At 43.2% G+C, this 27,121-nt stretch overlaps 1 protein-coding gene across 2 annotated transcripts in view; it reads left to right on the top strand.

Annotated features, from left to right (window-relative positions):
* Window positions 1-1,462: 1,462 nt before the first annotated feature.
* The window catches only part of LOC149464580 (myosin light chain kinase, smooth muscle-like), a 53,672-nt gene continuing 28,013 nt past the window's right edge, over window positions 1,463-27,121 (top strand). For both annotated transcript variants that reach the window (XM_089674585.1, XM_089674584.1), the window contains exons 1-5: window positions 1,463-1,672; window positions 12,447-12,533; window positions 17,537-17,704; window positions 19,533-19,646; window positions 22,857-23,012. In XM_089674585.1, coding sequence (XP_089530711.1) covers window positions 1,555-1,672; window positions 12,447-12,533; window positions 17,537-17,704; window positions 19,533-19,646; window positions 22,857-23,012 — 643 coding nt within the window. In that variant the 5' untranslated portion in view covers window positions 1,463-1,554. The remainder of the gene's footprint in view (window positions 1,673-12,446; window positions 12,534-17,536; window positions 17,705-19,532; window positions 19,647-22,856; window positions 23,013-27,121) is intronic.

Here is a 27,121-nt window from a genome sequence, read left to right as displayed (position 1 = left end):
TTTTTCCTTCAATTTAAATTTATTGTGTTCCAGTACAGTTCTGTGTATGAAAAATGCAGCCTGTTCTCCTTCTCCCCCCCCCCCTTTTTTTTTTTTTTTTTTTTTTTTTTTTTTCCTGCAGCTGAAACGCAGTAGAACTGCAAGCACTGATGTGAACTATGACATTGACAACCATATTACCTACTTTCTGTGCGTTTTGGATGCAGAAAAAGAGCAACTGAAACGCATGTCGTGTGAACTGGCTCTTAAGGTTAACCTTTTTGGAAATTAAAATCTGGTATTTTATTCTCTCTATATCCACCTGTGACCTCACTGGGGAGATTCACTCTTTATTTGTCCTATTTACCACTATTGCCAGAGGGAAAATTGTTGATGGAACAGCACCTGCATCCAATCAGATAAAGGCATTGTTTGTGGTGTTGTGACAGCCGGTGATCAGTGGTGTATTTAGGTTTCGTGCTGCCCTAGGCAACACAAAAATTGGCTCCTCACCCCCCATGGAGAGACCCTGACACCAGCCAACACCCCCCCCCCCTTTCTCACGAGGAGGGTCTGACATTGACCAACACCCCAGTCCCCCGCCCACCCCCACCTGAGAGAGCCTTCCACTGCCCCCTATACACTGGCAACCCCCCCACCCCAGAAAGAGATAAGACACCCACCATCACAGCTCCCCAGGAACAAGAGTCAGGCTCTGCATTTACCATCAAGCAGCCCGCAGCCTCTCTCAGATTCCACCTGGTCCCCGTGCTGAGTGTGTCCCTTCTTCCTTTCCTTCTTTCAGGGGATGGCACTGCCCCCCTGAAAAATACTGCTGCCCCCCTGAAAAATGCCACCCTAGGCAACTGCCTTGTTTGCCCTGTGGTAAATACACCCCTGCCAGGGACACCAGCTAGCAGAATACAATAGCTCACAGCAGAAGATTGGTCTGCCCAGACTGTTCCTATGGATGGAGGAATCTGTTAAGCTGCCCAATAGTTGTGTGTGGGTTTTGTTTTGTTTTTTTTTGTGTTCAGCCTACACAGAAAATATGAACAGATTGCTCTATCCCTCCAAAAAGGTGGATGGAGGAATCCCCCTGCCAGGATTATGTGTTCTGCTGATCAACAAACGCTTTCATCTTGTCCGATAAATCGATCTTACAAGCAACTTTTGTCAAATAAGGAGGGCCACATGCTGATTAAAATTTGCCTTTTCCCTGTAATGTATGGCCAGCTTTAAAAAAAAAAAAAAGAAAAAAGTTTGATGTTTGTGTATAGTGTTTGTTTATTGTATATAGCTGAAACACAAAGGGATCCCTTTGAATTGTGCTGGTAGCTCCTCCTGCCCCTATTAGTAGCAGACTACATGGCAATGTGTGCAGTGAGTGCCCCCAGGGAATGACACCACTGATTAGCTCCACCAGGTCTCCTGTGATGTGTTTCCATGTCTTGGTGGTGAGCGCTGCCCTCCCTTCACCTACTATAACTAGCTCCGCTGAGAGCAGCAGGCAGACTGGGTGTGCACTGACAGTCCACTGAGATCTGATTAGACACACCGCACACACTCTACTGAATGAGCAGGACACGCCAAAGGATGAGTTATACTTCTACCCTCCGGATCCAGATCAAGAACAGACCTGGAGGAGCGTCCAGGGGCTCGGAGAATGGCTGTGGAGGGCTACACCACTTGGGTATGTACCAGTGAGTATGGGATATCAGTGCTACACCACATACTAATGTATGGGATATCAGTGTTACACCACATGTACCAATGAGTATGAGATATCAGTGCTACACCACATGTACTAATGTATGGGATATCGGTGCTACACCACATGTACTAATGTATGGGATATCGGTGCTACACCACATGTACTAATGTATGGGATATCAGTGCTTCACCAAATGTACGGATATCAGTGCTACACCAAATGTACTAATGTATGGATATCAGTGCTACACCAAATGTACTAATGTATGGATATCAGTGCTACACCACATGTACTAATGTGTGGGATATCAGTGCTACACCACATGTACTAATGTATGGATATCAGTGCTACACCAAATGTACTAATGTATGGATATCAGTGCTACACCTAATGTACGGGATATCCGTGCTACACCACATGTACTAATGTACGGGATATCCGTGCTACACCACATGTACTAATGTACGGGATATCCGTGCTACACCACATGTACTAATGTACGGGATATCCGTGCTACACCACATGTACTAATGTACGGGATATCCGTGCTACACCACATGTACTAATGTATGGGAGATCAGTGCTACACCACATGTACTAATGAGTGCTACACCACTCTGTGTACTAATGTGTGGAATATCTGTGCTATACCACTCGGCTATGTACTAATGTATGCGATATCAGTGCACAGATCTATCTGTTATACTGCCATCTAGTTTGATATCTGCTGCATCCAAATGTAAGTATAATTGTAAGATTTCCAGAGACCATTAACCACTCAAGTGTTTTATCTAAGCTCACAATACTGTTGTGAAAGACACTGAACATTGTATATTTGTTTGTTTTTTGTTTTGTTTTTTTGTTTCCCATTTTTAAATATTTATTTTTATTTTACTTTACATTTTTATTACATTTACAGAAAAGTTAGCATGCCATTAAAAAATTTCCAGGTAACATGTACAACTTCCACTAGAAGCTGAGCGGAATAGATAGGCTGACATGGAATCCTGAATTGTACAATCAGGACACCTTTCCATACAACGGCCCCTTCCCAGAAATGTGTGCTTTTATAAATGTGTGCAAAGACCGGCCGCCCTCTGCTTGCTCTCCCCTCTGGTCAGGACGGGAAGGTTCCCATTGGTTGTTTGGGGTCATCACACATTGCCTCTCCATAATACAGCAGAGAATGGCTTGCTGTAGATGATCAGTAGTTGTCAGTAATGCCAATATTTCCCTTCCTAGTATCTGTCAGCATGGTGGACAGGAGTTTCCGACTGATGGATCATTCATAGTGCTCAGTGGAAGGAGGAGATCATGGTTCACTGGATATGGTTTTAAAATCCTCTTCTTGGTCATGGTGCATTGATCGCAGTAAAGACTGCCTGATCTGTGGGAAGGGAGGGGGAGCCATGTGACAGCGATTTAGTTGTCTGCTTCCTAATGTCAGGATTCTATAGGGACTTCAGGGGGAAGGGGTGAGATCTGAGGACAAACAATAATTAAAAATTAGATGAGGGTGGTGATACCATAAGTTGATTTTTATTTTCAAATCGTATAAACAATAATATTGCTGTCCTGTTAGGAATTCATTGCTGTTCATTATTTCACCACTGTCGGTTTTAGATTTAAATATAACCCAGTTGTGTCAAAACAAAGTATGTCTATTCATTTTCTTTAGAAAGCAGCCATAGCGAGTCCCCTGCCAGCATGCTGCAGAAAAGGACTGTTGCTCTCTGTATGGAAGCAGTGGGCTCTCTGCAGAGATCTGACATTTTGTCAAGGCACCCTGGTTGAGACAGACTGCTGTACAGCATGCTGGCAGGAGACAGACTTTTCTACTCAGGCTGTGGCACCTTTCTAAAGAAAATTAAAGTACATGGAAACTCTTATATGACTCCTTTTCAGTCTGTTTCATAGACCATGGACAGCTTTATGCAGTATCTGCTCAACAAATGCAAAAAAAAAAAAAAAAAGCTGTTAGTCCATCCAGAAATCTTGTAAGATTCTGGGATGTGTGCCTCTGGACTGTTATCTAACCGATAGAGGTACACATCACAGAAAGTGATCAGCTTTGTTTCTAGCTATCACCATGTACTATAAAACGCCTCCCCTCTTATGTCCCAACACACTCCATCTAAGGGAGACAACCATGGCAGGATCTAAGTGGGTGCTGGGGATGGGCTGCGTACACCCAGATTTGTTGTGCCCCCCGCCCAGGTGACCCTGCTGACTTCTGACCTTCCATCCTTTGTCCTGTTAACCCCCTGTCCTCTGCCCTGCTGACCCCCTGTACAATGCTTCTTCAGTTCCTTTACACTCCCCTTCTGACCTTCCGACCTCTGCCCTGCTGACCTTCAATCCTTTGCCCTGCTGACCCCCTGTACAATGCTTTTCCAGTTCCCTTACGCTCCCCTGTGGACCTTCCATCCATTGCCCTGCTGACCCCCTGTACAATGCTTTTCCAGTTCCCTTACGCTCCCCTGCTGACCTTCCATTCTGTGCCCTGCTGACCCCCTGTGCAATGCTTTTCCTGTTCCCTTACGCTCCCCTGCTGACCTTCCATCCTTTGCCCTGCTGACCCCCTGTGCAATGCTTTTCCTGTTCCCTTACGCTCCCCTGCGGACCTTCCATCCATTGCCCTGCTGACCCCCTGTGCAATGCTTTTCCTGTTCCCTTACGCTCCCCTGCTGACCTTCCATCCTTTGCCCTGCTGACCCCCTGTGCAATGCTTTTCCTGTTCCCTTACGCTCCCCTGCTGACCTTCCATCGTTTGCCCTGCTGACCCCCTGTGCAATGCTTTTCCTGTTCCCTTACGCTCCCCTGCTGACCTTCCATCCTTTGCCCTGCTGACCCCCTGTGCAATGCTTTTCCTGTTCCCTTACGCTCCCCTGCTGACCTTCCATCCTTTGCCCTGCTGACCCCCTGTGCAATGCTTTTCCTGTTCCCTTACGCTCCCCTGCTGACCTTTCATCCTTTGCCCTGCTGACCCCCTGTACAATGCTTTTCCAGTTCCCTTATGCTCCCCTGCTGACCTTTCATCCTTTGCCCTGCTGACCCCCTGTACAATGCTTTTCCAGTTCCCTTACACTCCCATGCTGACCTTTTTATCCTTTGCCCTGTTAACCCACTGTCCTTTGCCCTACTGACCCCCTGTACAATGCTTTTCCAGTTCTCTAACACTCCCCTGACTATTTGCCCTGCTTTACCCACCATCCATGTGAATGCGGCTTTACTCTCAAGCAGTGGATCTGGGCTGCAGAAATTCACTGAATTCCGTCCTCCCTTGGTAATGATGTCCATTTGGGCTTAATCATTTGCTAATTATTTAAGACCATGCTTTGATAAGCAAGCTGGCAGCTACACAGAACACCATTCTCCTGGGCAAAATCCATGGGTCATGTGGAATCCTGCCAGTCCCAGACTGTCCTGAAGTCACTCTGCATGGCTGATTGCACCACAAAAAAGAAGAGCTGCAGTAGGCCTGGTTCACATCTATGCACTTTGCGTTTTGATCCATTTCTGCTGCGCATTTTTGCGGGGGGTGTTTTTTTTTTTTTTAACTTGTTGCTAGGCAGATTAAAACTCGTCAAACGCACTACATGCTTTTCTGCAGCATTTTCATTGAATTCTATGGAACCAAAAATGCAACTTTTTTTTTATATATTTTTTTTTAAACTGACCCTTTCCGAAAATGCGGAGATGTGAATGTCCCATAGGAAATCATGTTACATGGACTGTAGTGCGTTTCTGCAAAACGCTGCGGTAAACGCTTACGTGTGAACCTAGACTTGGATGCAAGGGGGTGATTTACTACATGCAAATTGACTGAAAACTAATGCAGCCACCACATCGAAGGTTTGGTCAGCTGCAATATGTTACTTGTTTGGCCAGCTAAAAATATTAAAGAAGATTGAGGACTTTAAAGCTTTAATACCAAAGGGTAGCAATGTTATTTGATTTTAAGCCTGGGTTCACATATATGCGGTGCGGTTGTATTGCATGTGATTCGCACAGAAACTGCACCACATTCTTGTGCAAAACAAGTGCGATTTGTGTGATTGGAGCCATACGTTTTGTATGGCTCTAATCGCATCGCACCAAAAGGTTCAGGACTTTTTTTTTTTTTTTTTTTTTTGGGTCCGCAGTAGAATCGGATCGCATTGGGTATTCACACCTATGTGATCCGATTCTGTACATCAGAGTTTTGCGGACCGCTTTCGGGGTGGTGTTAACTTAAGTTAGCATACGCACCTGCAGCAGTTCGCATGAACGGGGTGTGATTCTGATGCGATGCGGAATTTGCACAGAAAATTCTGTGAATTCCGCACTGCATCAGTATGAACCAGGGCTTAGTGTACTGTAATGTATGCTTTTAGTTTCTGAGCAGAGATTCAGAGGACTACTGTACTGATTGAATGAAAATCATGTGATCTGGTATCATCCAAAAATTTTCATGTTTTTGATCCTTTTGCATAATTTTGGATGAAAGCAGTCTATGAACAAATAATTATTGTATGATCGCTTCAAAAGCAGTATTTCTTCATCTGATTTTTCTGATCAAGTGTACTAGGCTTTAGTTGGTAGGGGCATCCCATCCCATCCCATCCCCCAGTAACGTGCAGCAACTGCTAGGGGTCTTTTAAAATTGTGTACATGTCCCACTTGCCTGAGAAACCAGTTGAGTAAACATAGAAAAGCATCTAGTAAAAGCACTCTCCTTTGACATTGCTCTGTAATTATGGACCTTCCTGTTGCAGAGTGACATTCCTTAGGCCTGATCAAGAAAACCCTACTAAGGAAGAGGCTCACTTTCTGTGATGGCAGTCTGGTTTATAAAGATTTGGCATTGCTGTGCTTTTTATTTATTTATATATATATATATATATATATATATATCATACACAAATGATGTGGTATAATCTTGGACAACCATCAAAATTCCTCTTGTATGAAGTGGAATTAAACTCAGTTCTGGAAAAAACAAAGGCTGATGAGTAGGGTTTTATAACAGAAGAGACCCTAGTTCTGTCATTTGTGCTTCTGGCTGCTTGTCGGTGGTGTTGTACTTGTATAGCACCATCAATTTACACAGAGCTTTACATATATATATTGTACATTCCCATCAGTCCCTAACCCTCAAGGGGCACACAATCTAAGGTCCCTAACTTGCATACGTACACATGCTAAGGTGCAATTTAGACAGGAGCCAGTTAACTTATGTCTTTGGAGTGTGGGAGGAAACGGGAAACCCACGCAGGCACAGGGAGAACATGCAAACTCCAGGCAGGTGGTGCCGTGGTTACGATTCGAACCAATGACCCTATTACTGATAGGCGGAAGTACTAACCATTTGGCCACTGTGCTGCCTATTACCTTTTTCTTCTCAATCTGCAGCCACTCTAATTTTCTGTAAAATTTGATGCAGCCTGTCAGCCTAGAGGTGTTCTGTACACTGGTGGTTATTCTGTTTGTATGATTTGGTTTACTGACTTTCATTTTCCCGGACACATGCATTTTTAGCCTTGGTTCACACCTGTGTGGGTGGTTGTCGCTGCAGGACCTTCCTCTTCCAGCAGCTGCAACCACCCGCATAGTGAAATGCGGGTAGGTGCCAATAATTCTAATGGCACGCTGGTGACACTGGAAATTGTACCTGCAGTGAGACTCATACTGTACTTGCAGTTCCCGTGCGGGCTGCGATTCCAAAAAATAGTGCAGGGACCTTTTTACCTGCTTTTCATGAGACATGGCGGCCGTGCCCGCGCAAACCGTGGCCGGCAAAGCCACACATAATGTGAACCTAGCCTTAGACATGGCCTGCAATACGAATTTCTGTTTTTGGTGGGATAATCCCCAAGGGTTAAATAGTTCTGAAGGGATACAGATTCTGTAAATTTGTTTAGAATACTTTGGATTCTGAATTAAAGGGTCTGGTTCGTTATCTGGTGCATTCCAGTGTGTCTGCAAAGGACATGGTAAAACAGCTATTTCTTCAAAGCAAAACAAGTTAGAATCAGCAAAGTCTGTGTTTTTTGTTCTTGCAATGTAAATTGATCACCCAGAGGGGGTTGTTTTATTTTCTCAACAAAAGTGGAGTTGTTGTTTAAAGTAAATGCATTTCATTTGAAAGAATGAAATACCCATGTACAAGAGCAGCTTTTGGTAAGGAGCCGGTGAAATGACAATCCTGTACTAGAAGCATGAGAAGATCTGACAATACACCCGGTGATGTAAGCCTTTAAACAGACATTTGGGTGGTCACGGTACAGCAACCCATTATCACAAGACTGTGTTGTACAACCTCCCTCTAATGTTCCAGTGGGCATAGCTGAGGCTGCAGTGGCCTTGGATTGATGGAGAGGGCAGTGCTTAGACTTGACTCCGTATTGCTCAGATCCAGGGTTATTCAATGACATACTGTGATCTACAGATTGTGAACTTCCAGGAAATGAACTGAAATAAATAAACCCAGATTTAGCTAGTAGATGGTGTTCTCTGTGTTTGAATGTAAAATATTATTGTTTGACTGGATTATGCCACTATATGTTTAGGTGTGTCTTTTTAGTAGATTGAAATGCTTTGGTGCATTGTTGGCCATTTGTGATCTGCAGAGTACCATTAGCTGTGTAAATTCACAATTGGTGTCAAGAAATGTTTCCATAGAGTTCCCATCCAGGAATGCTCATAAAATTGCAGATTGTTTAATTACAATTCCTAGCCTTTTTTTTTTTTTTTTCTGAGGAAAGTTGCTTACGTGAAAGGTTTAGGGAATTCCTTTGAGTAAGTCCCACATCCTATTAATGGACTCTACAAAGAGCCGGATGGAAGTAGTTGTCATCATTTTGCACTTGGGCTGGGTACATTTGTTCAAAAGAGGATCTTGTGCTTTTGTGTACTTACTGGAACATCAACCCCTAAAAGAATCTACTCTTCCATAACAAAATCTATATAATGGACATTTGTTGAGTTTAGCAACCATACAAAATGGGTTTGTGAATGTCATGGTTGGAGTTGACTCTAAAATGCTTTTTAATTTTAAAGAATTTTGTGTAAGAAGAATTTCATGCCAATATATGTATATAACACACTTGCCTAAAAGTTGTTCTATTGAGTTGTGGAGTTGCAATATGCCCAACTGAAAGGTGAATACCATCAGGACTCTCTGGATGCCAGAATTGTTGTACAAGAATGAATGGAGAAAAAAAAACAACCAAATATATATAATTTTTTTTTTTTTTACTGCATTTTTGGCACATAGAATCCGGTACAAACATACAGTATCTTTGATATTCATGTCAATACAAAAAATAGGTAATCTACACCCATCAGCACCACACTGTAATATTTGGTAGGTCCCGGGGGAGGGAGGATTAGCATGTTGATGGGAATCTGAAAGGTAGCAGGTTCAAGTTACCTCTTGAACAGCAGCAGGAGTGGATAAGTAGTTGACTAGGCTGGGGAAGGCCTCCAGACCAAGCTCCAACTCTGTGGTAGTGAGGATACAAATTCCTAAAGGGAAAATATCTACTGGAGTCAGGATTAACCACGGTGGGAAGAGCATAAAAGGCGAGCAAGGATGTTAGAACGGGTGAAGTGTCTGGTGGGGGGGGGGGGGGGGGTGTGACCAAATCGAGCTAAGAGGTGAAAAGAAGATCATCAGTTAACCAAGGAAAGGTAGTAGTTTGGGTGATGTGGAGAACTCTATCCACACAAACCACAAGTCTCTAAATTTTTTTTATTTTTTTTTTAAATTTCAGTGGCACCAGCAAGTAGCTCTTCCATCCTCCTATTATGGTTCAGTTACCCAACCCCTGATTGTGGGGACAGTGGAGGATTTCCAATGCCCTGGAGATCAGGGCATTCCCAGCTAGGATGAGAAATCAAGATACCTCTCTGATACTTTTACTAGATTCTGGGATCAAGAAAAGAAGAGAAACCTCTGGCCATTGTCCTCCCATAATTAGGTGGCTTAAGTGAAGGATTGACTTCCAGAATGGTCTGATCCAAGGGCAGGACCACTACAGATGGAGATGCGAACCACCTAGCTCTCCGCACCTCCAGCACTGGAAGAATGATCATAATTACTGCGTTTATCAATTTGTGTAGCCAGCCTTGATCAAATGCCTTCTTTTCATATTTCTTTAAAAATGTGCTTTTCACCACAAAATGTGCATGGTACCCCTGCTGCTGTTTTTAATAAAAGTTGTTGCACCCCAAGTGTGGTGAATAATTTCCTTTTCAGGCTGATTTGCCATTGTGCAGTAAGCCAGATGGGCACTCGGAGATTTTGCAGTGGAGCCTGTGATGAGCCACTCACCTTGAGCATTATGAACATTTCTTTCAGTGAACCTATTCATCTTGCTTCTGATTAAATTGCAAAGTTGGGAGTGCTGTGGAGGTCGAGGGCTGCAGATTTTCTTTGAAGTATTTTATTTAAGGGTTTACATATTCAAAATCAGGACATATGCAAGACAATAACAAGATATTCCTTGCCTCTGGTCATGAGGGCCAGTAGGTAACAATTACAGAGTACAATAACCATTTGTGTTTGATGTCATGGATATTACACTCCGGGTATATCAAGTGAAGAAAGTTGAACCATTTTGAGGGGTGCAGATTTTGGTACAGAGGAGGTGCTAGGAGTGTTGAGGGGTCTAGGTGGAGGGAACTCTTGAGTCAGGCTATGAGTGTGGGAATAAACCTGAGGCCCTGACTCATTGCAATGGGGGGGGGGCAGGTATAATAAACTATGCTACTGGTATGATATAACTGCCAGTGCTTGTAAAATATATAGGATTTCTCTCCGCTGTAGATCCTGGCCTAACCACCAGTAGCACGTCTTCACCTACAGCTGCATTTCTTTGGTATGGAAATTTTTTTTTTTTTTTTTCCTTCAATGTTTTTCGAAGACAATCATAATGCTCTGTTCTCTACATGGAACTATGTGCAAGTCCTGTTTCAGTGGCTCTATCAGTTCACATTTGTACAAAAGTCCATATAAGCACTCGCTCATACATTCACCTAGTTAAAGGAGATTCATTTGTACAGGCCACAGCAGGTGGGAGAAGCTTAGCACTTGGAAGAAGAGACCTCACTGCTGGAGTTAGGAAATCTTGGTGCTGTGACCAGAGGGCTGTATGCATCCTCCTGGTAATTGTGTAGGCCTGGCTCAGGCTTCACAAAAGAGTATAGGTCTGAGGAAAGACTTTTAGGCCATGTGTTGTAGGAGAATGTATTCCCTCACCTCTGCTCTACAGTATCTGCAATTTGCAGAACGAAGACTGGTTTTGAAGTCTGTGACTACTGCCCTGGGAAATATGAGGATCCATTGAGTAGCTCAGCTGTGAACATCCTTTTTATAACTGCGATATGCCCTTTTTTTATATAAAATAAGTGTGTATATGTGATATATATTACACTTTTACTCGCCCAGTAAATCCAGCCTGGATGTGCTGTCATCCATCATTCCACTGTTGTGCAAGTCGAACATTGCTGTGCTGCCATCTTCCTCTGTCATCGGGTTGGCGGTCTTTTCTGATTTGGACAGCCAGCCCCCTGATGTGTCTCCAGGCTTGTTCTCCACCACAGCTAGGTCCTCCCCGCTTTCAGCTTTGTGTTGTACCTCAGCAGAAGTCTCCTAGGATATGTGATGTGGATATCTTATTACTCCTTACTCACTTTATTACTATTTACTATATATCGGTGGTTTTTACGTGGTTACCTGAGTGTATCAGCTGCTATAACTGAAAGTGCTCACTATTGCTACTTCATATTGTGGATAGCTTAGATGGCTGCAGAAGCCAGGTAACGTGGCATTCTCCTGTACAAAAAAGTGGGAACCACCCCAACCTATAACTGGCGTTTTACAGCAAGGTGCACATGGAAGGGCAATGCACATTGTAAACACAGGATTTCCCAGCATACTTGCCAACCAGCCTGCAAAACAACCAAATTGGACCTGACCGTTTACGTTTAAAAACAGTGTTTTTGTTTGCACACACTTGCAAATATACGCATAAGCCTCAGTGCCCACACCAAGGGACCTCTGTATATACTGCAGTCCTAGCTCTATATTTCATAACGTGAACTGTTAGGGCTTATTCAGTCGTTTTGCAGGCTGGCTGGTAAGTGTGCTGTGAAGTCCTTTGTTTGTGATGTGCATTGCCTTTCCATGTGCACCTTGCTTCAAAGGCCAGTTATAGGTTGGGGTGGTTGCCACTTTTTTGTACAGCTGGATAAATTGGGATGCACTGAATGTCTTTTTTCTTCCATTGTGCTCTTGGTGGGCATGACGTGTGTCCCTATGCCTTTTTAAGGAGAGGTTGGCTCCCTCCAGGCACACCTGCCCTTAATCTATCCATTCTTATATGTGCTCCTACTATAGAGGCTCTGGAAATTTTATTGTTAGGACTGTACTATATACAGAGGTCTCTTGGAGTGGGCACTGCGGCTTGCGCATATATTTGTAAATGTGTATAAATAAAATGCTCTGTTTTTAATGTAAACTTTTGGATGGGGCCAATTCAGTAGTTTTACAGGTTGTGTGTGTTTTTTTTTTTTTTTTTTTTTTTAGCATGTGTGATTCTTTTCTAGGTGAGAATAGAGGGGGGAAATCAGGAATTTTGCAAAATAAAATGTGACGGTCATCTATTGTCATTTACATACATTATGTTGTACAAATCCTGTTTATAGGAGGACACCTGGCATTTAAACCAATTAAAAAAAAAAAAAAAGTAAAATTTTGTTTTTCTAGGAAACGCGAAGATGGTCTTACCTGACAAACTACACGTTGAAATGCAGTGCCCTGCCGGCTCACGAGTCAAGGAGAAACCTGGGAAAGGTAATTGTGGCTCTTAGCAGAGTTAGTATAGAAGTGGCTGCACTTACTGGGGAAGTGACACTGTTACTGTGCATATGCAGGAGTAAGAAAAATTCTGGAAAATGCAGGGCACTGATAATCTTTGACTGTCAATGTTCCATTAAATGAGTGTGCGGTTCTCAATCCTTTACACAGCTCCTTGAATTGACCTTGTCAGTCACCTTTTTATATTATATTATAATATATATATATATATATATATATATATATATATACAGTCATGGCCGAAATTGTTGGCACCCTTGATATTTTTCCTGAAAATCAAGTATTTCACACAAAAAAGGTATTGCATTAACACATGTTTTGCTATACACATGTTTATTCCCTTTGTATGTATTGGAACAAATATAAAACAGAGGCAGAAAAGCAAATATGACATAATGTCACACAAAACCCCAAAAATGGGCTGGACAAAAGTATTGGCACCCTTAACTTAATATTTGGTTGCACACCCTTTGGAAAACATAACTGAAATCAGTCGCTTCCTATAACCATCAATAAGCTTCTGACACCTCTCACCCGGAATTTTGGACCACTCTTCCTTTGCAAACAGCTCCAGGTCTCTCTTATTGGAAGGACACCTTTTCCCAACAGCAATTTTAAGATCTCTCCACAGGTGTTCAATGGGATTTAGATCTGGGCTCATTGCTGGCCACTTCAGAACTCTCCAGCGCTTCTTTGCCATCCATTTCTGAGTGCTTTTTGACGTATGTTTGGGGTCATTGTCCTGCTGGAAGACCCAGGATCTTGGACGCAAACCCAGCTTTCTGACACTGGGCCCTACAGTGCGACCCAAAATCCTTTGGTAATCCTCAGATTTCATGATGCCTTGCACACAGTCAAGGCACCCAGTGCCAGAGGCAGCAAAACAACCCCAAAACATCATTGAACCTCCACCATATTTTACCGTAGGTACTGTGTTTTGTTCTTTGTAGGCCTCATTCCGTTTTCGGTAAACAGTAGAATGATGTGCTTTACCGAAAAGCTCTATCTTGGTCTCATCTGTCCACAAGACGTTTTCCCAGAAGGCTTTTGGCTTACTCAAGTACATTTTGGCAAACTGTAGTCTTGCTTTTTTATGTCTCTGTGTCAGCAGTGGGGTCCTCCTGGGTCTCCTGCCATAGCGTTTCATTTCATTTAAATGTCGACGGATAGTTCGCGCTGACACTGATGCTCCCTGAGCCTGCAGGACAGCTTGAATGTCTTTGGAACATGTTTGGGGCTGCTTATCCACCATCCGGACTATTCTGCGTTGCAATCTTTCATCAATTTTCCTCATCCGTCCACGACCAGGGAGATTAGCTACAGTGCCATGGGTTGCAAACTTCTTGATAATGTTGCGCACTGTGGACAAAGGCAAATCTAGTTCTCTGGAGATGGACTTGTAACCTTGAGATTGTTGATATTTTGCCACAATTTTGGTTCTCAGGTCCTCAGACAGTTCTCGTCTCCTCTTTCTGTTGTCCATGCTTAGTGTGGCACAGACAGACACACAATGCAAAGGTTAAGTGAACGTCTCTCCTTTTTATCTGCTTTCAGGTGTGATTTCTATATTGCCCACACCTGTTACTTGCCCCAGGTGAGTTTACAGGAGCATCACATGCTTGTAACATTCTTATTTATCCGCAGTTGTGAAAGGGTGCCAATACTTTTGTCCAGCCCATTTTTGGAGGTTTGTGTGACATTATGTCGAATTTGCTTTCTTTCCTCCCTTTTTTTGTTTTGTCCCAATACACACAAAGGGAATAAACATGTGTATAGCAAAACATGTGTTAATGCAATACGTTTCGTGAGAAATACATGATTTCCTGGAGAAATATCAAGGGTGCCAACAATTTCGGCCATGACTGTGTGTATATATATATATATATATATATATATATATATATATATATATATATATATATAGGAAGTTCTTTGCAATAGAAGAGGTTTTATATTGACCTGTCTGGTGGCCTGTGTCTCCTGTCTTTTGCTTTGTTGAAGCTCTGCAGTCTCCTTTTGGACTCTCCAGCATTCAACATTTCCAGGTCTGGCAGGTAACTATGTCCACCACCATATGTTCTGGGTCCTATCTCTCATCTCTGTACCACTACAGGACACAGCATGGATGTAGGGATTAGAGTCTGGCCAGAAAATGGCCATTAGAGTGTGAAAACCTCTCTTCTGTAGTGGCCCAGCTAACAATTGTGTTGTAAATAGAGATGTAATAAAAAGAGTAGCAATACACTCCATGTTTGGGAAGCAATGCAAGACCAAGCTCAGTCTCTACATGTCCCTTGCTCCTGATGTAGCCTACAGCTGGGGATGTTGTCATGGTAAAACACATCAATATTCACAGGTCCATACAGCAAAAAGGGGGGAATTGTATAATCGGGTATTTATGATCCCAGCTCCACCTACCCCCTAAGCATGAGGCAAGTAAGCATTTTGGGAAACTCTTTACTGTTACAGGAAACTGCCATGTAAATAATTTTAGGTGACTGAAACAAATACCGTTTTTAAAGTGACCTTGTCCAAGTATGGGCCCTTTCACACAAGTGGACCGATCGGGTCTGCCTATCCGTTTTTCAAGCGGACCCGATCAGGTGCTCCATTGCTCTCTATGGAGCGGCGGGGGTAAACAGATGTGTTCATTTACACTTGCCTGCATCCGATCCAATCCTGTCCATCAAAAAGTCAGGTGTGGATCCGTTCCCCCATCTCTCTGGCTGATCAGATGATAGTCGGATGGAAATGGACAGGCGGTCCGTTTCCATCTGACAGCCCATAGAGGACAGTGGGCTGTGTCCGCTCTGCATAATCAGAGCGAACACAGACCATTCATACGCTTGCTCAGTGGGGATCAGCTGGCAGATCCCAATCTGAGCAAGCTGATCCACTGAAGTGTCTGCCTTGTGTGAAAAGGGCCTAAGTGCTATTCTTTAAGGCATTATAAACCTCCCTACCTGCATACTGTGTTTTCAACTACATAAAATGTATATTGAATTGCAAATCAGAAGCACTTGATGTCATTCTCGCTCCAGGGGCCATTTCTCACCTTAGCAGCATCTTCCTATTTCGTAGGAACCTCCAAGCCATTCAGTACTCGGGAGCCAGAATCCCTTCTAACCTCCACCTTCTTTTCTAGTTACATTTCTAGCCTCTGCTGGCTTCCCTATCTGCAGACCTAGCTGTCTCTTGGATTGGTAGATGCAACGTCCTTAAGATGAACATCATAGCACATCTCCTATATCTCTTACAGGCTCTACCAAGTAAAATAGCACAAACAAGCATATTTTTGAACGATCAGGGCAGTTTTTATCAAATATGCATGGCAAAGGAAATTGTATCTCAGAAGAACCCTTCTACATTGATCCAAACCTAGGGGAGGCATTGGCTGCCCCAATCCTGACTTATACTGCACTGCTGTGCATATGACTAGAGTGACTGACTGACTGGTTTAGGCATTCCCCCTACACGCTTTGGGTCTCCTTTGAACCTGATTTGGTATCTTTCCCCTTAGTCGTCCTTCCATTGACAGGTGTCCAATTCTCTCGTATCCACCTTTCCCACCCTTTTGAGTTAATGGTTTTTTTGAGTTTGGGACTTTGTCCAGGGAGTCCATAAGGCCTTTCAGCTCTGACTGGACTCGGACTTGATTAGGACTTCCACTTTCCTACACCCCTTGGCTCTTACAAACTCCACATTGAGTAGATGGAAGCTGCTGTAGTTCTCCAACTCTTTCCGTTTCCTCTCAAAACACACATGCTTTTGCAGACAACTCTCCCTCTTCGAAGACCTCTGTTTTAGGTTAAGGGCCCATATGGAAATCTTCTTCCCCTTCTTTTTTTTTTATTGGAAAAAACTGCATACTTTTTATTGGCCATATATCTTCACTTTGTAGCAAGCATCTGGAAAGCACACAGAATTTGAACGCGATTTGTATTGGGCTCCCTAATTCTTAACATCCAGCTTTGCTTTATGCTGGAGATTCAATACCTAGGTCAGCACCATACTTCACATTTTTTTGGATATGTCCAAATATTTTCCCCTTTTGGCAACAAGTCTTGCATATTCTACACAACTTATGGCTCTTTCTTTCTGATCCAGCCGCGGTGATTCTCAACTTGACCCATGTGTCCAGTAAGGGATACCGCAAGTTGTCGGTAAAAAATTACCGTGACAATGGACCTAACTGTAGGGCTAACAGACCCTAGGTAGACCTATGATTCCAGGAGCAAGAAGGGCAAGAAAGGACTTTGTCAGTGAGCTCACTCTAAGCCCTGATGCCACAGGCAAAGAAAAATAAAGCACAATTTTGGAACCTGGGTAAGGGTTCCCCATTTTATAAAAAAAAAATTGCTACATTAACGGGAAAAGGGGGTGTCCTTGAGGTAAGGGTTTTCTGTGGTTTTCAACTAGCTATGAGAGGGCCCAAAGGTATTGCTGTGCAATGGCAACCAGCAGAGTGAATTGGATAGAAAAGGGGTATTGCCCAACAGTCTTTAGGCGAATGAGTAGAGGGTAACAGTGTCTGCATGCTCTTAGGGGAAAATGTTTGGACTTGCACCCACTCACCAGGCCCATGGGAGGTGACACAACCCAAATCCGCTGTGGAGGGTCAGGATCCTGGCAGAGTAGAGTGGCACCAAATTGCCTCGTGACAACCGATCAGGACAGTGGGTAGCAATACCTGTAAAATGACTAGCGGCGATCAACATGATTTCTGGATGATACCATGGTCCCTGGAACATTTGAGGGTTGCTCCATGGTGCTGGGTGATGCTGGACTGCCAAGGAAGTTCCCTGCACTGAACGGTGGTAAGCCGCGGTCTGGTCCTGAAGGCGAAAGACATTGCCTCTCTCCAGCTCCAAATCCCCAAGCCAAGAGCTTCAGTGTGGCTGCTGTAGGTGGAATATATATCTCTCTCCCCAGAATGTCCTATCAAACTTTGCTGAATGTTCTTTTCTTCTCATTTTTAGCTGTTGATGTAAAGGTGACAGCAGTAGAAACCCCACCTAACCTCCGAGTGGTGAAGACCTCGGATAGATACCTCACAGTCCTGTTTGAGCTGAGTCCGCACAGTGGAGGAGGACTATGTGTACGCCGGGTGGAGTCCCCTGTGCCTATCCTCACTACTGCCTCCAATGGTGAGCCTAGAACTGGGTAAAAGATCAATTCTATGGAAAATGTATTTTTATTGGCGGATACATTTAAAAGATACGTTTGTAGAATAAATAATAAATGCATTTGTTTGCAGGACAAAAGTGCATTTAGTTTTTTCCTGAGGGAGTCTGGAAAGCATTGCACCTGTGATCAGTGGATCATGGGTGCAAAGTAGGAAAGCCCTACAACTTTCAGCCAGTACCTCCCATACAGGTTGTCCGTTTTTAAAACTACAGATCTTGTGAAATGAGTGCCCTCACTGCTGCCTCCAATGGTGAGCTTACAACTGGGTAAAAGATCAATTCTATGCAAAATGTATTTTTATTGGCGGATATATTCCGGTTCATTCTGTCACAGTGGCAGACAGTTGTACAGTAGTTCATTCAAAACTCTGAATGAATGGTGCGGTTGTGTGGGTGGAACTAGGCATAGCTGTGCTCTTTTCAAATGGTGACAGCAGGTGCGGGGAGAAGAACCCCTGCCTGCTGTCAGGAGGGGATCAGGGAGGAAAGGTGGCAGGAGCTGGAAGTATTGGTGGCACGTGCAACATGTTCCAAAAGTAACTTTTAATCTTTTTTCTTAAAAAAAAAAAAAAAAGTCAGGTCAGAATTTCAGTAGATGAAATGGGGTAGTTTTAGTGTTTATCTTCCAAAAGAGAACGGAAACCTAACAAAAAATGGCAGCCTTGGGAGGGACTTTTTTTTTTTTTTTTTTTTAATAGTGTTGGTTCTTATTTTTTATTTTTTTTTAACTCATCATTTTCAACACATAACCTTAGCTATCACTCAATATACAATCGTACTCAGATCTGTACCTAGACAGGGATCCGACAACCTATAATTAGCCCCTATGCAGAATGACTGACTGTTTCTGCACAGAATAGGTGACTTTTGATTCTCAGAGTGGTCCCGACGATCCTACGTGATCAGTTTATGGATCATGCAGTGGTATGTAGTGAAAGGTCTCTACTCCAAATAAAAATTCCAAATATTATGAGCAGAGGTTCCCTTTTTTAAATGTGCCTGGAGACAGTTTCTTCTTAGAGAGGAATGTTTATTGAGCATGGAATAGATCTATAAAGCACAGCATTTCACACAAAAATGGCTGCTTCTTCAGGACTATGTGTAGGGTACTTTTTAAACAGAGCCGCAAGTCTCCCTCTGCTGCGGCTGCTTTTATCATCAAGTAATCCTGCGAATAACACACTTTCTGTCCATTGAGGGCTACACTTACTCATCCACTGTATGTATGGAGTGAGCCATGGTTTTCACTAGGCTACACTACAAACCATGCCTGCCTTTTTGCTCATCTCCTTTAGAAGGTTAGATTAAGAGATGGTTAACTACAGAAAGATGTGATGTGTTGTGTTTTTTTTTTTTTTTTTTTTTAATAGGCTTTTTTGAGTTTGGGCAAGGACACGGGCCCCATGATCCCCTATTGCCCGGGGGCCCCATGAGTTGTCAGTCCGCCCCTGGTTGGGGTATAATTTTTAATTTGATTTGAGCATCTTTGTGTTAACAGGCTGTGGAATGACACTCCTGTACAGAACAGTCTTTCTGTTATACATTCCATGACCTCACCTGATTGCTTATGTTAGATTCTTTACTCCATAACATGTAAGGCAGGTGTTATCCCCCCTCCTGCACTCTTTACACAGGAATATTTGCCCCGAGGTAATGAATTCTTTAGTCTTTTGACTGAGCGCAAAATCATTTCAACAGTGTCCAGTGATCCTTGACTATTACAGCTAGAAATGAATTCTTCTGTATTTCTGGACGCTTCAGGACTTGACCTCTGAACTTTCTTTTTCAGCCAACAAGAGACTGGTCAGGGAGGGACAGCTTCCGGCATTGCTGGAGTTTTGCTCACCTGAGGGCAACCATCAGACCTGTAAGACTGAAGTGGTTAACGCCTCATTTGCTGTAGGTAAGAACTTCTCCATTAATTTGTACTTAAACACGGTGTCACTGGGTAATGAGACCTACATAAAGGTGTGACATTAAGTCTTTCTGTTACTCAAAGGTTAGAATGAATATGCATGATGAAGTATGTGTTGTTCATGAGGATTGTGCAGAGCTCTAGCAGTACAGGAGTACCAGAACAAGAAATACCGCCATTAAGATGGGTTTTCTAACCTGTTCTCTGAGAACAACTGTCCAAAGCAGCCTTTCTCAACTTTTTCAACACATAGATAACCTGGGAGTGTCTTTCCACTCTTGGGGGACCCCTGCTAAAAATTACTATATCTACATCTCATGATACATTAGTGTAGTGGTCAGTGGGAAGAATATTCCTTACACTTGTGGCTATTGGGAAGAATTACCCCCTTTTTTATATAGATGGCTAAAAAAGATCAGTGGTGTCAGTGGGACCTTCTCTTAGAAGCAGAAATTGATCATTGTTCAAACAACTCCTAGCAATCTCTGGAGGAACTCTGTTTGAGAAACCCTGGTCCAAAGACATACTGGTAGGTTCATTGGTTCTTGTCTAAATTGGTCCTAGTATGTGCATGTATGAATGTGACCTTGGATTGTAAGCTGTTTGAGGACAGGGACTGATGTGAATATATATTAAAGCAATTCTAAAGGTTGTAATTCAAAAATGGGGGGGCTCTGTGCAGTGGTTATGTACAGAGCAGCTTCAATCGTCTTTTTGTGTCTTCTGGTGGTGGTCTTTCCTGGCTCCTCTCCTCCTCCTTGCTGCGCTCCTGTGAATTGGCAGCAGCCAATGGCTTACTCTGCTGGGAGCCAATGAGCAGAGAGACCCAGGAGATCCGCTGCTTTCATGCACACTTCTGGATCGAGATGGGGCTCAGGTTAGTATAAGAGGGGGCTGGAGGGAAAGCTACACCCAGAAGGGTTGTCCACCTTCATGCACAGAATGCTTTAGAACCACTTTAAATATGTAAAGCACTGCATAAATTGATGGAGCTATAAAAGTACCTGTAATAAAAAAAAAAAAAAAAAAAAAATGGATGGATAGATATACATTTTTTTTTTTTATTATGGTGTCCACTAAGCTTCTGCAATAAGGATCTCCCTTGTGCTACACAGGTGTCAATTTCACCTAACGCAAATTGGCTACAGAATTTGCTAACCTGTTTGAGGTATGAGAGGTTTTACTTTGAAAAGGATTTATATAGCTGTGCATACAGTCCTGAGAGTTTCGGAGTCAAGTCGGTGACCAGACATTCTCTAATGGAGCTAGGCAATGCAGCCTGGTCACCCCTATTGCCCTTGGCCTGCAAATCCTCTCAAGCTTATTTAGGTTGCATGGGGACTGTCAGTGCACAGCCATTTTCAGGTCTCTCCGGAGATGTTCAATAGGGTTCAAGTCAGGGCTCTGGCTGGGCCACTGTAGAACATTCAGAGTTGTTCCTAAGCCACTCCTGTGTTGTGTTGGCTGTGTGCTTAGGATCGTTGTCCATGTTGGAAGGTGAATCTTTAGCCCAGTCTGAGGTCTTGAGGAGTGCAACAGGTTTTCATTGAGGCTATCTCTGTACTTTGCTCCATTCACCTTTCCCTCAACCCTGACCAGTCTCCCCGTTCCTGCTGCTGAAAAACACCCCAACAGCATGATACTGCCACCACCATGCTTCACTATTGGGATGGTGTTGGGCAGGTTATGAGCGTTGCCTGTTTTTCCTCTAGACAGAACATTTAGAATTGAGGCCAAACAGTTCAATCTTACTTTTCATCAGACCAGAGAGTCTTGTTCCTCTGAAAGTCCTTCAGGTGCTGTTTTGCACTGAGGCTTCTGTCTAGCCACATTGCCATAAAGTCCAGATTGGTGGAGTGCTGCAGTGGTGTTTTGTCCTTTTATGAAACTCTGTCCCATCTCCACACAGGTTCTCTGGAGCTCAAAGTGACCATCAGGTTCTTGGTCACCTCTCTTACTAAGGCCCTTCTCCCCTCATTCGCTCAGTTTGGCCGGGCTACCAGCTCTTGGAAGAGTCCTGATTGTGCCAAACTTATTCTGAGGCCACTGTGCGCATGGGAACTGTTTTGTGTTGTGGTTTTTTTTTTTTAAGTCTTCCCCAGATCTGTGCCTTGCCATAATCCTGTCTCTGAGGTTTGCAGGAAGTTCCTTTTTGACCTCATGGCTTTTGCTCTGATACAGCATGCATTGTCAGCTGTGAGGCCTTTTTGTAAAGAGGTGTGTGCCTTTCCAAATCATGTCCAATCAATTTAATATACCACAGGTAGACTCCAATCAGGGGCGGACTGACAACTCATGGGGCCCCCGGGCAATAGGGGATCATGGGGCCCCTGTGTGCTTACCCAAACTCAAAAAAGCCTATGAAAAAGGTACCAGGGGCATCTCATGGGGCCCCCTACTGACCCCGGGCCCTCGGGCAGTGCCCGAGTTTCCAAATGGTCAGTCCGCCCCTGACTCCAATCAAGGTGTATAAACATCTTGGCAACAATCGAGAAATAGGAGGCACCTGAGCTAAATTTCAAGTGTTGTTGCAAAGGGTCTGAATACTTATGCCGATGTGGTATTTCAGTTTTTTTCCTTTTTTTTTTTTTCCATACATTTGTAAACATTTCTAAAATTCTGTTTTCACTGTGTCATTATGGGGTACTGAGTGGAAATTCATGAGGAAAAAATGGATTTAAACTGTAGAATTGGGCAGCAACATAGCAAAATTGGAAAGGTCTAAATAATGCGTGTTTTTTTAATGTATTAATATTTTATAGTTATATTTTTGTCTGTTACGTTATACATGGTATCTCTTATCTGCCCAGAGTTCAACATTAAGGGGTTGATTTACTAAACCCGGATTTACTAAACCTGGTGCAGCTATAGAAACCAATCGTCTTCCAGGTTTTATTGTCAAAGCCTAATTAAGCTGAAGTTAGAAGCTGATTGGCTACCATGAACAGCTGCACCAGATTCTGAGTGCTCCAGTTTTAGTAAATCAGCCCCAATACGTTTTCATAATCTAAATTCACCTTTTTCCAATCATGTGTTGTAGATCCTTTTTATTTTATTTATTTTTTTTGCATCTGCACCACTGCTATGGCTAGAATTGGCTTACTGATCATATCTAATAGTTGGGCAGCATATTGTGAATTTCTGTTGCTGCTGGCTGAAATTGTACAGGAAGTGACTGTTTCCTATTCAACTTACCAGGCAGGGAGATAAAGTCACCGTGTTGGGAGAAGCGAGAAAGAGAAGGGAAGAGAGCATCGTCCACTGTACTGGCATCACCCCACAAGAAGAGCAGCATCTATCAGTTACAGCCAGTGTCCTCAGACTCCAAGGGCGGCTACACCAGCCCTGCACAAGGTGAGAGCACCATGCACCAGTGTATGGAGAGGTCATAGAAAACGCCATTTATGGACAATACTATAGTTCATTTTAGTTGCGACCACTAATCTTTCCTGTGGATTAGAACTAAATGTAGTAATTTGACCAAGCCCAGTCACTGACAGGAATTGCAAATGGGTACCCTATGATATCCTCCTAAATGTTTCCTTAGTGTGAGAAGTCACTGGATCAGGTGGGACAAATACCCCAAGCCTTTATTTAACCAGGATCGATTTGTCAGCAATGTCTACAGAACTCAGTATTTTTGCACATTTCCCCATGTTTCATCCTTTTTAAAAATACTCCAAGTGACCTCTCTTTTTTAGTTGTTTGCCATTTCCTAAAATGGAATTTAATTTCCAGCCCATGTTATCACCTGACCTCTACCTGTTCTAAAATACCTAAAGCATTTTGCTTGAGCTAACACTGTCAGGGCAGTCTGAATGAATGGGTACTGCCCAGGGGCTGTAGGTGCATGGGGGGGAGGGGCACATGATCAGAGCTAGGACAAGGTAGAAGCCAGGGCACTGTGTTTTGGGTGGGGAGAGATGCAATGGTGATTTGGCTGCTTGTGCCATTCTTTGACAGGAGGAACTCTTCCTTCTATCAGAAGCAGCTCACTGATGCTGGAGAGAGAATTCAGCTTTCTCCTCCCTCCTGCAGGGGGCTGAAGAGAGCCAGCACTGAGACTGAGAACTCATCTCAGCCTCAGCAGGGGAGAGGAACTGCCTTCATTAGAGGAGGGTACAGCACTTGGGATCTGTGATTACAAGGGGGAAGGGGGGTACAACTCTGATGTCTGGGGGACACGGCGATGGGAGACGCCGGATGTCTGGGGGACACCCAATGTCGGTACACTGATGACACCTGATGCAAGCTGGTGGGGACCCTAGTTCATTACTTTGCCTAGGGGCCCATGGTGCTATTAAGATGGCCCTGAACACTGTGCCACTACTGCATGAATGAAATCTCAAGCAGTTATCAGCCCTGCCTAGGTACTCCCTTCCTACTCTACAGAACTCTTCTCCTCATCTCCATAATATAAGGGCACATTGATCAGGTCACAAAACACCTAACATTTAGCCAGGAGACACTGGTGCCTGAGGACTATCAGAGTGTCTGCACACCTGAAAAGCCTCTGTTGTCTATGCACACCCTGTGCTATTGGTCCTAGAGGCAAAACATTGTGGAGAGAATTTATGTAAAATATGAGGCCTAAAGGGAGGCCACATGGCATGGAAGAACATGAGTGAGATCATGTAGATCAGAAGACAATTACACTTTTAAAGCACAATGAAGAACATAGACCAGCTGTAGTAACCACTCCAGTTCAGTTGTGTATTTGATATGGGGATGCTATTCCCACAATCCAGGCCTCTAATCTGTTGTATCAATAAACATCCATTCTCCCCGGGGCGTAAGTCGCTCATGTGGGTTGATGTCAATGTGTTTTCATTTCATTACAGAATATTTATTTTCAAAGGAATTAATTTTGATTTCCAAACTGACCCACCCCAAGCTAACAACAATAAACACTTCTTGTAATATAGCAAGGTAACTATTAGATTGTGCAGTTAATTACTTGTAGGGTGATCAGTATCCATGCAGGTTTAAACCGAACAATCTACAGGTAATCTTGGGCGAGAGGTCCACATTATTGGGGTTGGTTGACATTCTATTAAAGTGGGCCTTTTGGGCAAGTCCTACTTTTTCTTTCTTCTATTAAATTTTTTTTTTTTTTTTTTGTCTCCCCGGTGGGTGGGGTAAAATGTCAGGGCGTGGCATGTGGAGTGGTGCACATTTACCCCACAGACTAATGGGGTGGAGTGGTAATTTTTCTAAGTATGCTACACACTACTGGATGGTGATCTTTTCAGCCAGCACTCCATTTGTGAGTACCAGCAGGACTATACACATTCTCCTTCTTTGCTCAGAACTGCACAAGTGCTAAGTCATATACGAGGGATAATTCTTCGCTCCCTGTCTTGTAAATGCAACAGGAAGTGAAAGATCACCCCAGGATGAGGTGGTTCTATGCTCTGGAACAAGTTGCATATTCCCCTCTTTGGGCTGTCATCAAAACTTTAGGATTTCCCTCACTTTCAGTCCTGTTGACAGTGGTCATCGGGGCCTGAAGAGTAAATCTCTCCCAGCAAGGACAGAGAAATAAAAACCTTACAGGGGGTCAAATTCCCACACAATACAAATCTCAAACAAGAAAAAGGTTACTGATTTTGGGACCAGCATGCATTTGGTGAAATCAGAATTACTATCTACTTGTTCCAGAGCAGTGACACAGATGGCATTGAAGCCAATGGATCAGCACGAGAGCCAGACTAAGCATTGGTCAGCAGTGGCATCTTTCATTTTTGCCTTGGCAAAATTTTGTTTAAAAACTTCCCACCTATAGGACTTCACATGAGGTCCTGGACTTGAAGGGGAGATATCTAGATGCTACAGCAGCTACAATCATCATCCAGCTATCTTTTATTTTCAGCCGGCAATGCGCTGTAGTATAAAAGCCATCCTAGCAGCTGATTAGCTGCTGGATGGCTTTTACAGGGCACAGGAGGGGATGCCCCCGCCACCTCCTGGGCTCTCCCATGCAATTGGGAGCCTGAGATCGGATTTGGTGGCAGTAGGTTACCACAGAGCTGGCCAGGAACCATATCTATGATCGAGGCACGAAGCAATGTCATGATGTCACTTCCAACTCTGGCAGAAATAAACACTGCCATTTTCCTTGGAAAAGCAGAGATCAATGTTGTGGTGTGTTTGTGTGTTTTTTTTTTTTTTTGTTTTTTTTTTTTATCTTGTGACCTCCCAGAGGAGAGATTTGGGGTCTTATTGACCCGAGAGGTCTCCATAAAGAGGGCCTGTTATTCCTATAACAAGCAATGTGTGTGTTTTTTGTGTGGTGTTGTTTTTTTTTTTGTTTTTTTTTTTTTGTTTTTTTTAATCACTTTTTATTCCTATACAAGAAAAATGGGACAATGTACAAATTAAAATATTTATTTTTTTCTTTTAAATTGCCCTTATCCTCTCGTGCTTACATGCAGAATCTAACAAATACGTAGGTCACGCATCATTCAACCTTTAAGACTGAGGGCATTCTGTTAAGTGTAGTGCATGGCCTGTTCACTCCTACAATGATGCAGAGCGGTGATGTCCTAATTTTCTTGCACCTCTCTGGATCATGGTTGACCATCCACTTCTAGGAGGTGACCCTAAAAGTAAGACCACCGTTTGCCATGTGACTGGCCTGGGGGAGCAGGACCACAAAGTTGGACTTTGGGTCTTGTCCCCACTGTGCCGTGTTATCTTGAATAAGTCATATCTAATATAATTTGTCTGTACTTTGTCCTCATTCTGATCTCATAGATGCCGATGCCATAAATCTCAGTCCTGCTTGGAAGGAGTGTACACAGGATAAATGTGTGCTGTGCTCCTTGCACTCTTCTGATCATTTTAGTCTTTATTGCTAACTTCCTGAGACGCACATTCCATATTTTGTTGTGTCTAGCTTGACTACATAAGTAGGTATGACTCTTTGCTCATGAAACCCAATAGAACAGGTTTGTGTGGTGTGTTTTTTTTTTTTTTTTGGGGGGGGGGGGTTGTAAATGAGTTTTGAAGTTAGTTTTCAGGTATTTATCAGAACTGTTTGAGTTTATATAATTGATGGGATTGATGTGTTCTACTTGAATGACTAACCTCCTGTGCTGCAAATGTAATCTAATCAAAGGACAGGCAGGAATTTTCTGACTCGTCTCTAAGCCTGGTATGACCCATCTGAGCAATATGGTACATATCAATATATACTTTTGTATAAAAAATGTTCAATCTTAGGTTTTCATAATGTCCATGGATTTACTTTTTTATTTTTTGTCTCTTACTTGGCGCAAATGTCCAGCGCTACTACCCATTATGTGTTGTATCAATAGAGCTCATGGGTGCTTGATCCGCAGTTGCATATATGAAAGTAATAGTCCATAAAGATGATCTGCACAACTGATGTGGTTCTAAAATCCTGCTTTTATTCAGAAAACGAGTGTACAATACACCTATACAATTGACGTGTTTCAGCC

Source organism: Staurois parvus, unplaced genomic scaffold, assembly GCF_062004578.1.
Source record: "Staurois parvus isolate SC_StPar_1 unplaced genomic scaffold, SC_StPar_1.0 ptg000151l, whole genome shotgun sequence".
Classification (NCBI taxonomy): domain Eukaryota; kingdom Metazoa; phylum Chordata; class Amphibia; order Anura; family Ranidae; genus Staurois; species Staurois parvus.
Note: the sequence above shows the minus strand (reverse complement) of the source record. Positions and strands in the feature narration are given on the sequence as shown.